General features: G+C 36.6%; 1 protein-coding gene across 2 annotated transcripts in view; it reads right to left on the bottom strand.

The window, feature by feature from the left end:
- The window catches only part of SLC16A7 (solute carrier family 16 member 7), a 93,580-nt gene that overhangs the window by 66,359 nt on the left and 9,982 nt on the right, over positions 1 to 17,239 (bottom strand). The window contains exon 1 of one of the 2 annotated variants that reach the window (XM_087967938.1): positions 5,234 to 5,369. The exons of the other annotated variant lie outside the window; for it this stretch is intronic. Coding sequence (XP_087824064.1) covers positions 5,234 to 5,250 — 17 coding nt within the window. The 5' untranslated portion in view covers positions 5,251 to 5,369. Of the gene's footprint in view, positions 1 to 5,233; positions 5,370 to 17,239 lie in introns of those variants that run through there. 2 annotated transcript variants of the gene reach the window in all.

Raw genomic sequence — 17,239 nt, 5'->3', positions numbered from 1 at the left:
CCCAGTATTTCCTAGCCGACCACAGATAACAACAATGATATAATACATATCGATTTTACAGAAGACAATGTTGAAAAAGCACTACGCAATCTAAAACCATCTCTATCTATTGGACCGGATGGAATATGTGCCTACTTCTTAAAAAAGCTATCCACTGCCATAGCCAAACCTCTAAGCATAATCTTTGAAAAATCTTTCAGGACCAGCTCCTTGCCTAACCTATGGTCACAAGCCACAGTCATCCCCATCTTCAAAAAGGAGACCCAAGCCTAGTTGAAAATTACAGACCAATCTCCTTATGCTGCGTCACCTGTAAAGTCATGGAATCAATTATTAACCAATCCATCATCCTCCACTTAGAGACAAACAACCTACTCTCCAATAAACAATTTGGTTTCAGAAAAAACTATCCTGTAATCTGCAACTCTTACACTGCAAAAACATATGGACGACACAACTCGACCAGGGCAAAGCAATAGAGGCAATCTACATAGACTTCCGTAAAGCCTTTGATTCAGTGGTACACGACAAACTACTCCTAAAACTAAAATCTTATGGTATCTCTGGACACCTGCATAACTGGATAGAAGCATTCCTGTCAAACAGACAACAAATGGTCAAAATTGGGAGTGTCCTATCAAATTCTGTACCTGTCAATAGTGGTGTCCCCCAAGGCAGTGTTCTAGGACCAACTCTCTTCATACTCTACATAAATGATCTCTGTGATCATATTAAGAGCAACTGCATTCTCTTCGCTGACGATGTAAAGCTGTTCAATACCACAGACAATACTGCTACCCTTCAAAAAGATCTTGACTATGTATCAGAATGGTCAAACAAATGGCAACTTCAAATCTCAACAAATAAATGCTCTGTCTTACATATTGGCAAAAAAAAATCAGAAAATAAAATACAAGCTGAATAGTCAAGATCTTGTTGATGATCCAAGCTCTGTAAAGGACCTTGGAATACTCACCTCTAATGATCTAAGTGCTAGAGCCCACTGCAACTACATAGCCAAAAAGGCATTAAGAGTTGTTAACCTAATCCTATGTAGCTTTTTCTCTGGTAATATCACACTACTAACTAGAGCATACAAAACATTTGCTAGACCAATACTCGAATACAGCTCATCAATCTGGAACCCACATTACGTATCTGATATTAGCACAATTGAGAAAGTCCAGAAATATTTCACAAGAAGAGTTCTCCACTCCTCTACTCATTGTACCTTATGCCACCAGACTTGAAATTATAGAACTAGAAAACCTTGAATTATGCCGTCTTCGGTCTGATTTAAGTATGGTATATAAAATCATACATTGCAATGTCCCACCTGTCAATGAATACTTCAGCTTCAACCATAACAACACAAGAGCACACAATAGATACAAACTCAAGGTTAACCGCACCAAACTTGATTGCAGGAAATACGACTTCAGCAACAGAGTGGTCAATGTCTGGAATACTCTACCCGACTCTGTAGTTTCTTCCCCAAACCCCAAAAACTTTAACCTTAGACTGTCTACTATTGACCTCACCCCTTTCCTAAGAGGTCTGTAGGTGCTTAGAAGGTTTTCCTCTTGTTTACCCTCAAACTAACCTCTATTGACATCACCCCATTCCTAAGAGGTCTGTAAGGGGCGTGCATACACATACAATCATGCCTACCATCCCTGTCCTATCATTCCCAATTATTAGTTCCTATGTCATGTATTTAAACTTATGTTTATTCTTATTTATATTATATTCTAAGCATTTGACAAAATAAATAAATAAAAATAAATAAATAGAGATCCAAGAGGCCAGGATGATTGAACTACCACAACCTGAGTCATCCAGAGATCACCCACAAGCACAATCAACTGAAGTTGAAGATCTTGTTTTTTTATATTTTCTGACTTTTTAAAAACTAAATGTGGGCTGTTGTTAGTGATTTATTCACATCGCACTTGTGTTGGAAGCATCAAAGCGCCTCCGGGTTGAAAGGATTAGCTGGTGACATCACTGTTGCCTGGGAGATGCCAATTTGGGGGCTCCTTTCATGTCCCCTACAAGATCTGGAGTGAAGGACAGGAGCAAACCCTGCCCCAGAGCATCAATCGGGTCTCAAACCCTTGGAACAAAATAAGAAATTGGAATTTTCATGAAAGCTATTTCCTGTTTGTTTGTTTTTATTTTACATGCATGACCCATAAGATTGAAGTTATTTAATTGAGCTTTTCAGTTTAGTTTATAACTTGACTGTTAAAGCTGACAAATATGTTTAGAATTGTGCTGAAGTATAAATATATGTTGGGGAAGAAATGGGATCACTTGTAAATGGTAAAAAGTTGATTGAATTGGATGCAACTGTTTTTTTATTGCTTTTGTGAAGCATTCAGTGCAAATATAAATACAATTATATAATATGATGTATGATAATATGATATGATATATGATCCTCCTAAGTTAAATGATGATTGCTCTTAGAAAATTGGATAGATGATTGCAACTTGGATGGACTTCTTTATAAGGTTTCCATCATAATATTTTATGCCTGTCTCAGATGACCTTTCTTATAAATATTTATTCTAAGATAGAAAAAAGGGCTCAACTGGTGCTTTTTAAATATTTATTGCTTAGTTTTGCTTACACTTACAATATGACATTTCCCACCCAGTCTAAAATAAACAATTATGTTCCTCACAACTAATGGTTTTGAACTAGTGACCTACTGAAATCAATTCTAGTAAAATAAATAGAAATGGGTGTGGTACAAAAAGACACCAAAAGGGAGAAAATAGATTTGTATCAAACCAATTGATTCTTTAATAATCTTTTAGGCTAGTTTTAAAAATGTAAAGCCATTTTTGTCTATAAAATATGACTTTGTGGTTTTTAAATATGCTTTTATTCTATTTTTACTGGAATGCCTTAACTGCAACACTTCAAATGTAAAGTGGCCTGAACTGGTTATATAAGCAAACTGTGGTTCATCTTATTTTTTAAGAAACCAGAGCTTGGTTGAGTTTAGTTGAATAAATGAATCAATATTTCAGCCAAGTACATTTCTTTTTTATCCTGCATCAATGAAATCCCATGCAACTGTGCTTTTTATGAATATAGTAGTCCTAGTTATCTTGGATCTAATCCATGCTGAAAACTTTGCCAAATCAGCATTAAAATATTGGCAGTGCAGAGCATCCGTTCCATGTAAACATTTTTGTCTCTTCCTTATCACGGCATTCACCTTTCCTTATGATCTGCATAGTCTGTTACTATCTGACCCTTACATATAGACTGCCAGCCAGACATTCTACATCCCTTTCAAGGTTGTTCTAAAGATACTCTGGAGGTCATGGAAACTGTGCTTTTTAATATTTCTTGTGGCTTTTGTTAGGTCACAGTTTGAGGAAACCACATTGCAACATTATAGCCTTCTGTTAAAACTGCTTATTATTACAATTTTTACAAAAAAACATCCACATTCTTTTTTAAGGCCCAGTTATTTACATTTACATTGTTCTCTTAATCATGTTCATTTATTAGCTTGTTTGAAACTTATCAACTCCTTACTTACCTTACAATAAATAGGGATTGAACCATTGTTTGACTCAATGCTGTTTACTTCTCAGTTATACATACTATGATAAGACTCATATAGCCTATCTATCTGTTAGTAGGCATTGTTTTCTGTTACAAGTCTTATTATGGTGCCTCATTGTGAGGGATGTGAATGTGTAATTGTTCTTGAGATATATCAATGAAGAATGCTGGGAGTACATGCTATAGTTCCATTGGGTCACCCAAGTGTGAAGTTTAGCCCAGTTGTTGCTAAAGCAACTAATACCTACAGTATATTGGGGAGCAGCGATATAAGACTATGCTTGAAGATCACTTTAGGAACAACAGCAAAGGCATCGTTGTGTGCCGTACAATAGAAAGCAATGGTGAAACATGCCTGTGTTTTTTCAGGAAAACTACCTGAATAAACAAGATTAAATGACTGAAATATGGCATTCAATATGCTACCTAGGAAAAGCTGTGGATTTTTAAAGAATACTATTGGTGTTTATGATGCAACTATTTTAAAATCTTTGGGACATTTAGTTGCCAATGTTGCAATATAGAAAAAAGAAATCCAAAGCTATAAGCATATACATAGTTACAGTAGTAACATGGAATATAGGAAACATGAACATGGGAAAATTTAACACAGTAGTAGATTAAATAAATTGGCTACCCCTTGACATTTCAGGCAGCAGCAAAATTTCATATACTACAAAAATAATGCTTAGGATCAACCCATACAGATTACATTTCTATGTGGAAAAAAAGATGCCAGATGTTCCAGTCAGGTTTAGAAAAGGCCAAGGAACAAGAGACATTTATTGCAAGGAATTTAAAAAAATCAATATCAAACTGATCCCTGAACAAACAAGGATATAAATAATTGCCAAGAGCAGTTGAGGTCAAACTAGCCTTTACCATGGGGTCAAAAAAGAATTTCCCAAATGAACCTAACAGAAGCTACATTCTGAATTTTCGCATGTTATAACCAAGGATAGGTTTGGCTGGATGTTTTAAAAAGAGTCTAGACCAGGGGAGAGTTTCACATTGTCACGGCATCATCACATGACATATCGGGACTTTTTTCCCCTTCACTAAACCAGGCATGGGCCTCTGGCCTGCGGGTCAAGACAGTTACTTCTCTGAAATGGTATAGGTATAGGTTCTCCTACTTAGGCAGAGGGGTGGACTAGAACACCTCCAAGGGCCTTTCTAGCTCTTCCTATTCCCATTCCCTGTCCTGTCCTGTCCTATCCTATCCTATCCTATCCTATCCTATCCCATTCTATTCCAAACATTACAATTGTTATTTGATTAAGTACTTGCCCTCAGTCTCACATGTAATCTGCATCAGCATAATCACTCAGCTTCCTCACCCCCTTCCTTATCCCAGTTTAAATCCTACACAAATTTAGCTAACCCACCAATCTAACAAAATGAGCTGTAGTTCATCAAAGCATGTCTTTTAGTTAAATGTGTTCATCTGAAAAGGTGCTATCCAGTGATGGGATTCAACATTTTTTACTACTGATTCTGTGGGCATGGCTAGGTGGGTGTAGCATGGCTTGGTGGGCATGGCTTGGTGGGTGTGGCAGGGCAAGGATACTGCAAAATCTCCATTCCCTCCCCACTCCTGGGAAAAGGTTACTGCAAAATCCCATTCCCTCCCCACCCCACTAACCTGCTTTCCAGCTCCATTCTCTTGTGCAGGGCAACAAAAGAAGACTCAGTCGTTCAGCTGGAACTCAGGAGGCAGAGAAAAGATGGGGGAGGGCCAGTCAGAGGTGGCATTTGCCTGTTTTCTGAACTATTCAAAATTTCCACTACCAGTTCTCCAGAACTGGTCAGTACCTGCTGAATACCACCTCTGGTGCTATCTTCTTCCTTCTGATTTTGGGCTCAAGCAAAGAAAATGTGTTGAAGATGGTTTGTCTTGGCATGGCTCTTTAAAAACATTGTCAGGTTGTCTGCATGCTTTGAGGCATATGTATGTTTCAGCTGGGATTTCATGGGTGAGAATAACCAGATAAAAGCCTTTAAGCAACTGTTCTGATCCTTCTGGAGAATGCACCAACAGTTTAAAAAGGGATGCTTCCTTTATGTGACTGAGCTTAGAATTGGTCTGAAAGCTGAAATCTCTTCTGTCATGCTACAAATCATTTCAGAGTTTACTTAAATGCAGCACAGTTTAATTTTTTTAGTTGTCACACTGGAAGGCTGAGTCAATCTTGAGCTTTGCGGACAGAGTTTTCCTGCAATACTTCACTTTAACCACTATGACACCAGGGCTCATTTAACATTCAACATAAACAGATATGAATGTTAAATGAGCCCTGGTGTCATAGTGGTTAAAGTGAAGTATTGCAGGAAAACTCTGTCCGCAAAGCTCAAGATTGACTCAGCCTTCCAGCTTTCCAAGCTCAGTAAAATGCCCTTGTTGGAGACAATATGCAAATAAGGCTTACAATGTAAACTGCCCAGAGAATGCTATAAATTATGTGGTGCTATATAAGTCTAAATGCTATTGCTAAATTATTATTTAAATTACTAGAACTCAGCTTTAAACCCACTTTTTAGAATTATTTCTACTTTTTTGCCCTTAGCCCACTTTTCCCCTGGAATCTTAAAATACTGTAAGAAAATATTAGTTCTATGAGACTCTACAGAAACTAAGTTTTTAATCTTAATTAGTTAAGTCTCTTAATCTTAATGACAGGACAGATACCATCAATGGCTGCACAGGTCACAAAATCCTTAAAAGACCCCAAATAAAACATTTTTATTCTAGTAGTCTAACTTTCCTTAAAATTAAAGGTGGCAAAGGGGATAGGGCCATAATGACAATAGAACAGCAACTTCAGGCAATGAATACCATTAAAAACATCAATACATTAAATGTATTAAGTATAAAATGATAATAGACAATCTAGAAACAATAACAATGTGCAGAAGTAATCCAATAACATTGTTGTGGGATGAAAAATGACAAGATCAACATAAATGTTTTCAGCAAGCACTTGAATGTAAATTGTACATTATATTTTTGTTTACCTTTTCAGCCTTCACAGGCATGATATATATTAGGTCTCATGCATACTTTCTTGCAAAAATCCCAGTGACCTTAAATAAGACTAGGACAGAGTTAATGATGGCAGTGAGCATAGGACTGCTGCCAAAAATAGCATTTCCTTATGGAGTAATTCTTCCACTTCCTATTAACAGATACTGCAGTTACCTAGTTATTGTAATGATCTGAATACATTGTGAGCCTTCATTATTATTATTTTTCAGATGTAATGGAATCGATGCCTTTATATTCCACATGTCCATAACTATATTCTGTAAAGAAAGAACAGGGAACTTGGCAGAATATTGTTATACTGGTAGTAACAATCAGCCTTACATTTCTCTTCATATTTCTTTCCACTTAAACACATGCAAAGTTTATATATGTTAAAACATCAGGGTCTAATGCACTACAGCATATTTTTTCCTGGAACTGACATGTGGTACTAACCTAGTCTACCTTGAGGTTGACTCCAGATTATTGTTCTAGTCAGATGTAGATACAACTCTCTGGTTGGTGCAAAGTGTTCCTTCATTATAATCAGATAACTAATTTGTAAACAAGAGTTTTCTTCCTCTATGGCAATCAATGGAGGAGCTGTTCTACTCAGGGAAGTTCTGGGTTGAATGGGAATATCAGGCTGTAACACTATACTGGGTTAAGAGCGTTCAGGGGAGGGTTATGTTGAATCAACAGTAGTACTTTGCAAGAGAATAATTCTAAGTTTCAAACACATTATTTAGACTTTTTGTTATTTAAATAAGTGTCTCATAGACAAATGAAAGTCACAGTGCCTGCTCTAGAGAATTTGCAGTATAATGAGTTTTCAATCAGATGACCAAGTGATGGCTAACAACAGAATTGAGGGGAAGAGGAAAAATGAACACAACATGAAACAATCAGGTGGTCTGTTGAAATATTGCTTAGTATGTATACCATGTTAGGTATACATATTCATAGAAATTAATACATTTCAGTTTTTCATGCACATTGCCTGAGATAATATATGTGATAATATAAGCACAGTAGAATCTAAAATCTGAATTAATATTTAAAAATCCTGTTCTACTGGGGGGTTTTTTATTTCTATAACAGCAAGGTCTGAATTGCTGCCTCATATATTATGCCAACAGCTTTCAGATAGCTCTAGTTTCTTAATTCAGTTTACATTAGAACAGTACTTGGTGTTTCTAGAATTGTGTCATGAAACTCAAATGTACAGTATATTATGTACATAACTGATGGTGTGATGGTTTCTTTTCTTTTTACCCTAAATAATAGACATAAGCTGCCAATGATGCCATTAATAACTTCCTTTCTGATGAAAAATACAAGAAGAAGTGAACAATCATGATAAATGCTATCCAATTCATAGAATCAAACCTTTATAACTAACCATAAAGAGTAGTTAGTTGAATCCTCTGTTTGGTAAAGTATATGTATCTAGATCTTTTAATTATTTCTCACAAAGCATTCTGTCTGGATCCTTCACCATCTTGTACCTGTTTTGTTCCAGATTGTCAGTATTGTATTTTTATCTATAGTGTCCACAATTGAACATAGGTGAAATCTGATCAAAGTACAGTGAAACATTCATTTTTTTGCAAGACATGATTTATTTTTTTAACAGCTGGTTACTCTGTTCACTCATGTTTAACTGTGATTGACAAGCACACCTAAATCCATAGACACTACTATCAAAATAGTATATAATTCATTAGCAATGAAAAATATGGCACTCCTTTAACCTATGTACAGTGGTGGGATTCAATTTTTTTTACCACCGGTTCTGTGAGCATGGCTTGGTGGGCACGCTTTGTGCACACACAGAAGGTTTGATACTGACCTTCTCCTGCAATCCTGCACTGTCCCTGTGTCTTCAACAGCTGACACGGGGCAATCCGCTGTGCCCACACGAAGCAGCTGAGCTTCAAAACCAGGAAATAAAGGTCAGTATAAAGCCAGGGTGGCTGGGAGGGCGCAGCAGCTGATCGTCAGAGCCAACCAATTTGCTCACAGATTATCCTTGGAGCTACCGGTTCACCCGAACCAGACCGAATTGGTAGAATACCACCACTGTCTATGTACAAAAGTTAACTGGGCTGGCAATTGATTATTACTGCAATGCTACTCCACAACAGAATTTTATTGTCTTTCTATCTGAGAACAACAAGATTCCATTTAAGAATTTAAGCATTTAGAATAGCCTTTGCTAATTCAGGTCTTCCAGAGGGGGAATTGGTGAAGGGGACAATCTGAAAAACTATTGCTTTCCCTCAGAATTTGACTCCTGGTTCAATCTATTATGATAGATACAGTAGATAGATAGATAGATAGATAGATAGATAGATAGATAGATAGATAGATAGATATAGATAGACCATATAGACAGACACACACACACACACACACACACACTCCCCATTTCTAGATCCTGATGCCTTAATCAGTACATGAAACTGGCTCTCACAGAATGCTTATTTTCTGATTATTCTATTCCAGAATTCTAAAGGCATACTTACTATATGTTGGACCCTGTCACATATGGCCCATTTTTCTTTCACTCTTTGACTATAAAGCCTCTTCCATTGTTACTGGCCCTGACATTAGAAACACTAGGACTAATATATAAGTAGGATTTTTCTGACACATCAGTTGGTAATACAGTACCTTACTAGTCATTGTGTAAAATTGTTTCCTCTTTCCCTTATATCTTCTCCTGACACCACCATAATAACAGGCGCATAATTATAACCAATTTAACAAACTGTAGCCCATGATAAAAATGTTAAAGTACTATATTTACTATATTGATTAGGAGTCAGTAACCAGATATTTCTTGTCAGTATTTCTTTAATTATACTTTAACATGTCACATTCCTTTCTTGGCTATTTGTATAACCTAAAACCACCATTGCTTTCTAACTGTCCAATTGTCCTTATTGCTATGATCGTATACTTCTTGTTCATGATAGACCTGCTCTCATGAGTCTTTACTGACACAAGGAAAAGATGCTTTATTTATATTTTCAAGCCAACTTATTTGTGGCTTGAAAATACAAATAAAGTGAATAATCATAATCATAAAAATTTAAAAGTTTAAAAATGTATGCAAAAGCCCCACTGAACTTGAATCAATACTCAGCACAGTTAAATTGTTCAGCAACATCAGAATGAACTTTGCACTTGAAAAATGTGCTATATTACCCATGCAGTGAGGAAAAATGCAAAAAATAGAAAGAATAGAATTGGGAAAATGAAGCATAGTGAAAGCATTAGCAAAGGATGATGGTTACAAACACCTAGGCATATTGGAAGCAGATAACATCTTGAATGGAAAAGTCAAAGAGTCAATGCAAAAGGAATACATCAGGAGGGTCCACAAAATATTAAAATCAAAACTGAATGCTGAAAACATAATTAAAACTATTAATACACGGGCAATTCCAGTGATATGTTTCCCAGCTAGAATCATCAACTGGACTGTGGCTGAACTGGAAAACTTGGACTGGAAAACACACAAACTTTTGAATATGTACCATGCTTTACATCCACAAAGTGACATCAACAGGTCGTACCTGCCAAGAAGAATAGGGGGCAGAGGGCTATTGCAAATTCATCAAACTGTAGAAGAAGAAAAATGAAGTTTGAATGACTATGTGAACCAAAGTACAGAAAAATTGCTGCAGGCTGTGAAAATGGAGAACATTATAAAAACAATAGAAACAAAGGCAGAGTGTAAGAAAAAAACAGCTGGATGACAGATTAAATTGATGGAAAACCAAAGCTTTGCATGGACAGCACTTGAAAAACGTTGAAGGGGCTTCTGATTTTGAGCTTGCCCGAAGACAGACCTCTGACTATGACTGTGCGTGGCTTTGGTCTGTGCTTTGGTGTTGGAGAGCCCCGATCGACCAGATTTGGGGCAGAAGCCGCCTTATAGGGACAGCGCAGGGGACGGCGCAGGGGAGACCATCAGCCAGGTAGAGGGGAGTCGCAAATCCCCTCCCTGGCTTGGCAATTGCTCCTTACCAAAGATGCCTGAAGTGGTGGTCTAAAATGGCTGGAATTAAGAAGTGAACAGCAGGAGGAATGGGACAATATAATTAAATGGAAGATACCCCCAGGATTAACATTTCAAAGAATTTTCAAGAAAGGACTTAAAGCGGTGAATAGAAAGAGGAAAAAAAGGTGTGAATTGCTTTTGATAGCAGCAGGGCTGTGAACTGAGAAAGGTAGAAGCTGGAGAAGGAATCATCTAATCAATTTGGATAAGTATCTTTTGATTCTATGTAGGCACTTATAAAGCTGAACTATAGATTGTTAAAGAGAAAATTTAATGTCAATTGGATTTGACCTTCTTGGAAGATTGTGGTTTAAAAAGCTCTGAATAATTGGGAAGAAAAAAGAAAAGAGGGGGTGTGGACTTGTCAGAACAAAGAGTGCCATCTGAGTTAAATCTAACTTGTTTCTCCGTCAAAAGACTCTGTTTCTTAAAACTGTAATGAAAATTGATACAATAAAACAAGAACTTTGAAAAATTGAAACACTGAAATAAAGAAAGAAACAGGAAGATTCTGCCCTTAGATTAATTGTTGATTCTGATATAGAATTGGCATTGGATTAGCTGAGGATTAAAACTTGAGGGGAAAAAAATAAAAGCTGACTGTTGGAAATTAACTTTAAAGACACTATTTGTACTAAATTGCTAGTAAAGAAAGCTGTAAAATGGCGATATCTCTTCTGGCATTAAAATGGAACTTAGAAACATGAAAGAAATATTACAGGAACGAGATAAAACGCTCAGCTTTGCTTTAAGATTCATTGAAAATGTGATTGCAGAGTACGAACAACAAAGACAAAGGACAGAAGAGGAGGTGGAGCAAATCATAGAAGGGGCCATCTTTAATTACCATCGAGAACAAAGAACTTTGGAAAGAAAGAGGAAAAGAGTTGGAAATAAATAATTGGAGATTTGGGAAATTGAATAAAGAGGGAAATATCCAGAAAATTAAAAAAGGTAAAGAGAATCAGCAGAAATTCGAAAGACAGAAGGGAGTGATAAATAGAGAGGGGGATAAAAACTGGAGTGAAAGAATAAAGGGGAAAATACAAGGGGAAAGAAGGGTTAAGAAACAGGACTTAGGAACAAAGAACTATGGGAATTTTAAAAAAATGGGAAAATTGTTTAATTATACATAGCGATAACAGGTTATTGATATTTGGAGAGGGGATACTGCAAGGTGCAGGTTCACAGTGCAGGTGAAAGCAGGTTCACACTGAGCACATGTGACAGACATGACAGGATCTGGAGACGCCGTGGAGAACATTCTGCTGTCTGCAACATCCTCCAACATGACTGGTTTGGCAGTGGGTCAGTAATGGTGTGGGGTGGCATTTCTTTAGGGGGCTGCACAGCCCTCCATGTGCTCGCGAGAGGTTCCCTGACTGCCATTAGGTACCGAGATGAGATCCTCAGACCGCTTGTGAGACCATATGCTGGTGCGGTTGACCCTGGGTTCCTCCTAATGCACGACAGTGCTAGACCTCATGTGGCTGGAGTGTGTCAGCAGTTCCTGCAAGACGAAGGCATTGATGCTATGGACTGGCCCGCCCGTTCCCCAGACCTAAATCCAATTGAGCACATCTGGGACATCAAGTTTCGCTCCATCCACCATTGCACCACAGACTGTCCAGGAGTTGGGGTATGCTTTAGTCCAGGTGTGGGAGGAGATCCCTCAGGAGACCATCCGTCACCTCATCAGGAGCATGCCCGGGCGTTGTAGGTAGGTCATACAGGCACGTGGAGGCCACACACACAACTGAGCCTCATTTTGACTTGTTTTAAGGACATTACATCAAAGTTGGATCAGCCTGTAGTGTTTTTTTCCACTTTAATTTTGAGTGTAACTCCAAATCCAGACCTCCATGAGTTGCTAAATTTGATTTCCATTGATAATTTTCGTATGATTTTGTTGTCAGCACATTCAACTATGTAATGAACAAAGTATTTAATAAGAATATTTCATTCATTCAGATCTAGGATGTCTTATTTTTGTGTTCCCTTTATTTTTTGGAGCAGTGTATACACATAATTTTAAAATAGACCTTTGTCATAATCTAATATATGCATATATATCCTCTTACATTTAATTGGTCCCAGGAAAATGAACATATTGTAGCCCTTTCAGCAAGTACAGTTTGGAGAATTGATGTCATAGATTAGTATTTACTATTGTGCTGTTATTTGTAAAATAATCAAATTATTGTTTTACAAAAAATTATTCTATGCCTTATATATTGTCTAACAATGCATGAAAAAATCTAAACAGTGGTGGCAAAATAATTAAATAATTAAAAATGCCTTATATTTGGTTGTCTGATAGTTAGAATATTCCCCCTGAATTTCAACTCCACTACTTAAATTAAGCCCTTGTGTAATTCACAAAACAAACAATGAATTAATAATTTGTGAAATAAGAAAAAGAATAGCCTAATTTCAGGAATCAAGAATTAAGCAAATCCCCTGATTAACTGGTCTATTTGGCAACTCATTTGTCAAATGTGTGAAGTAACCCAAACCCTTGATGAGTTTTACTGACATTTCATAATTGTAGCAAATAACATTTCATTAATTACTCAAAGGTATTGTAGTGTGATGAAAGAGATAGTGGATCATAACTTTATATTTTCTTTTCTTTTAAGAATTCATGAAAATGGTTGGGGTTTTTGTTCTTTAGACAGAGGTTTCATTTAATTGATAAACCTAGCAAATATTCAAAAGATAATCTTCACTGACAAATGAAACTACTTCACAGACAATATCTAAAAGTAACAAACAAAAACCTCTGGTGATGGAACATCCACAACTTCTGAAGGCAAGCCAGTCCACTGATTGTTCTATAAACATTTCTCCTACTTTGTAGGTTGATTCTCTCCTTGATTTCAACACTTTTTATTTATTTTTTATCTAGAATAAAGAAAACCACTAACATAAATATTTATGCCTAAAAAAATATATATAAATGTACGCCACCGTCCTATATTTACATGCCAAGAACTTTAATGGTTTCTAGAGCTCAAAATTAGTTAGAAAAGTAGATAAGATCCTGAAATTCAGAACCATCTTTGAATGACCCACCTTTGACCCACCTTTGAATGACCCACCTCACGTAATTCACTATGCAGCTATTAGAACTTTAACTGGGAAACGGAAATGAACTAACTCCTGCATTATTGCTACATCTTGATTCATTACAAATATATTTCCCAACGCAGTTCAAGCTATTTCTAACCTTAGTGTAAACTAGGTTATCTTAATAATCATCTCTTCCTAAATAAGCCTGTTGAACATTCATAACAACACTGAAAGAATGTTCTTTTTCCCCCAGTCAAAGACACAATGATAAGAACATGTGATAGGGTTTTCTTTGCTTTGGCTTCAACTTTGCCCAATATTTATTTATTTATTTTATTTATTTATTTGATTTGCCAATTGTTTACAAGATAATATAATATGCTCCTAAAGAAATACTTGTGAAAGTATTCATATCAACTAGCTTTTTTTAATAGACTAGATCAGAAATAGTCAAACTGATGTTCTCCAAATGAAAGATAAAAAGACTCTTTTTGCAGGTCATTCACTCTCAATGCACATATAATAAAGCACTGGAGCTTGCAACGTGACAGCACATGTTGTTTTATTCACTTGCTCTCTTCTGAAATCCTCACTGTGGAAATCTCTAGTAGAGCATCTGAAAGCAGAAGGTCAAATCAAAGCTTGCCATAAAAGTTTCAGCCTTTGCTGTCTTTCCTAGGGAAAGTTCATTATAAGTGTTGTCATTACTGGTAGGTTTCTTGTCCCAACTGATTTTTTTTTAAAAAAACAACAACAGCATTTTAATTTTTAAAAATTAAATGTGAGGTTTTCGTGCTACAAAAATACCAATATTTTACTTACAAAAATGGCTACCAATAAACTTATTCTTAGACAACAAAAATGGTAAGTGACTATTGTTTATTTAGATTTTTTTCCCATCTGCCAAGAACACAAAGATAGATCATAAGAAGCATCTTAAGGGAATGGGTTATCTTTTCGTAAATGATCTTTCATGGCCGATTTCACCTAACAATCCATCATGTTACAATTTCGCAAGTCTTCATCATAGAAATCATTACATGTGCTGTCCATATATGGTTGCAAGTCCAAACTGATTGCTTCTCTCCCTTCTAGGCCCTAGACCTTCTAGGAATCCTTGTGAGTAATAAACATTTTAAAAAAGAATATAAACTTAAATACATAAAATAACATGCATCATTTCTTTAACAGAATGTTTGAAGGGTACAAAATCAGCAGCAGCCACCACCACCATGAAGATATCACCAGTAATATGCAGTTAATAAAGGCCTTAGTGACAATGGAACCAGTAGCAGAATTTCATGAATGTTTTACAATTGGATTTAGGTGAAACCTGAATTAAAGGTGTCCACAAAACAAAACACAATAAAAATTAGCTGTACCACTCAGAAATTTTGCAATAATTTGTGAGGAAGGAAGGAAGGAAGGAAGGAAGGAAGGAAGGAAGGAATCCACAAAATGCTTTAATGAATTGTGAACACAATTCTAACACAAGCAGCTGAAGATTTATTAGCTCAGATACTGAGATGTCAGAACTGAGCAATAAAACCAGACAATTATATCTGAGTGCTTAAAAACATCCTTGAGTTTGTTAAGTAAGACAAAGGTCAAACGTTGAAGATTGTTCTGTCTTTTAATTGCTCGCTGAATATAAAGACAGTCAGGCAAACTCTACAAAGCTTCCATACAAAGTTTCTTTATTGGGTCACAAGGCATCCTCGAAGTATAACTCATGGTTATGTCAAGATGAATCCAATGTCCAATTCTTTACAGTTATCTTCATCCCATAATGATGGAGCAAAGGGTGAGACACCTGCATGATGCTGGGGTCCTATCAAGAGTAAAGGAAACTCCCCCAACACAACCAAGAGTCAGTTCAGTGACCAATCAGGATTACAGATGTGACCACATGACATGAACTACATTTCCCATGATGCATAAACTACATTTACCATGAGGCATTCCCTTAAGGGGACAGCTCCCAATTCCCAATTAACTATCCCAATTCCCAATTAACTATATACTGTCTGGACAGCACAAAGATGAAGAATATTTTATTTTCTGCAGTTACATAATCATAAAGAAAACTTCCTTAGAAATACCCTGTGTAATAATATTATAAAATTTCAAGTTAAAGAAAAAGAAAAACAAGCGTAGAAATAATATTGGAAGTAACAGTAAGCTCAACCCATCTGTCCTACAAAACCAAAACAAACCTGCCCATCATTATATGGCAGCAAAGTGGTAGACACCGCTCATTAAGATATTGTTGTCATCTAATGGTCATCTGGATTTTTGCAGATGTTTTTGGTAGCTCTAAAAATAGCACAGAACTCATGGGAACTTATATAATCAGTTCATTCCTCAAAAGTCAGTTTTGAATATCTACCTGGAATTTGTCTCTACTTTGATAAACAGGTGACAAGAAGAAGAAGAAGAAGAAGAAGAAGAAGAAGAAGAAGAAGAAGAAGAAGAAGAAGAAGAAGAAAGAAGAAGAAGAAGAAGAGGGAGAAGGGAGGGAGGAAGGAAGGAGGAGGGAAGGGAGGAGGAGGAGAGGAGAAGAAGAAGAAGAAGAAGAAGAAGAAGAAGAAGAAGAAGAAGAAGAAGAAGAAGAAGAAGAAGAAGAAGAAGAAGAAGAAGAAGAAGAAGAAGAAGAAAGAAGAAGAAGAAGAAGAAGAAGAAGAAGAAGAAGTACAACGAAACTGTGGATGCACTCCAGCAACTGTTCGCAATACAATAAAATCAGAGCATTTAAAAATGAAGATAAGAAAAATAGAGTACCCACGTCTCCATTTGCAATTAGAGAGTACAATATCTATGAATATGCACAAAATATACATCCAACACTGACTGACGCTTTGCCGAGTATAATACACAAGACATGGATTGTACTGTAATATGTTATTATACATCTGAATGAGGTATTGAGATTTCACATCTTTTCACATCTTAATAAGGTAGTGACTTTGTATTTATTTGCGGTTTGGATGGCCCAGGGAAAGAAACTATTTGTTAGTCTAGTGGTGTGGGATTGTATTGACCTAAAGCGCAGTCCAGACGGCAGCAGGTCAAAAAGATAATTGCCAGGGTATGAGGGGTCTCCTATGATGGCCTTGATTCTGCTTTGGCAGTGGGACCTGGCTAAGTCTTCCAGGGAGGACAGAGGGCAACCAATGATCTTTTGAGCTGTATTTATCACCCTCTGTACAGTTTTCCTGTTATTCTAATTCATTGCTGCTGGGTTTAGCAAGAGTCTGGAAATTATCTAAAGCAATACATGGAAATAAAACCCTAACACCAGGGGTGGGATTCTACCGGTTTGGACCAGTTTGGCCGAATCAGATGTTAAATTTTCATCTGGTTCGCTGAACTGGTATTTGAACCAACCAGGTGGCCATTTGCTTTCTCCCTACTGCCTGTTACTTCCTTGCCATCCTCTCTCATAAGTGGACCTGTCCTTGACTTTTTTCTTGTTATTTGTA

The sequence above is a fragment of the Notechis scutatus genome, chromosome 6, assembly GCF_049901735.1.
Source record: "Notechis scutatus isolate UNSWTSFEM ecotype Mainland chromosome 6, rNotScu1.2, whole genome shotgun sequence".
NCBI classification, from domain to species: Eukaryota; Metazoa; Chordata; class Lepidosauria; order Squamata; family Elapidae; genus Notechis; species Notechis scutatus.
This window is presented reverse-complemented; position numbering and strand designations above follow the sequence as displayed.